This window comes from Raphanus sativus, chromosome 5, assembly GCF_000801105.2.
Source record: "Raphanus sativus cultivar WK10039 chromosome 5, ASM80110v3, whole genome shotgun sequence".
Lineage (NCBI taxonomy): Eukaryota > Viridiplantae > Streptophyta > Magnoliopsida > Brassicales > Brassicaceae > Raphanus > Raphanus sativus.
The window spans coordinates 10,559,380-10,559,983 of NC_079515.1; the positions used below are offsets into that span (position 1 = coordinate 10,559,380).

The 604-nt window shown below is 25.2% G+C and overlaps 1 protein-coding gene across 1 annotated transcript in view; it reads left to right on the forward strand.

Moving 5' to 3' along the window:
* Nucleotides 1–459: 459 nt before the first annotated feature.
* LOC108857625 (transmembrane emp24 domain-containing protein p24beta3) overlaps nt 460–604 on the forward strand; it is a 1,743-nt gene continuing 1,598 nt past the window's right edge. The window contains exon 1 of the mRNA XM_057010818.1: nt 460–604. Coding sequence (XP_056866798.1) covers nt 569–604 — 36 coding nt within the window. The 5' untranslated portion in view covers nt 460–568.

Here is a 604-nt window from a genome sequence, read left to right on the forward strand (position 1 = left end):
AGTTTCTGAAATGTATATGACACAAATATATAGTTAGTTATGCAACTTGATATATTTAATATAATTACCAAAATCATATTAATTAAATTAAATTAATATTAATTACAAATATATTAATACATAAATATAAAATTATAATTCTCAAAAAGTTGAAAGAAAAATATATCCGCCCTTTGAAAAGATGGATCAAAATCTAGTCTATTTATTAAAGGCTGAATATGATATATTGATAAATGTTATATACAATTACAACTATGAATTTTATTTATTTAAGAGATTATTCTATCAAATTAAATTAATATTAGTTAAATTAAAAAATGTAAAAATTAAAATTTTCCAAAAAAAAAAGATAAAACAAAAAATATACCCAGAATCTAGTAAAGTCTTAAATGTTTAAAAACCAGAAGCAAACCCGTTGATCGCTCCAAAACGTGACCTTTCCTCATAAACCGGTTTTGGTTTCTGGTTTACTCAGCTAGACGCAATTTCCCTAATTAAATCATTTTTGTCTTCTTCCATTTTTCTCGAGAAACAAACGGAAAATATCGATCGAGAGTTGAGAGTAAAGATGAAGATGGAGAGAAGACAAGCGAGGAGCTCGAAG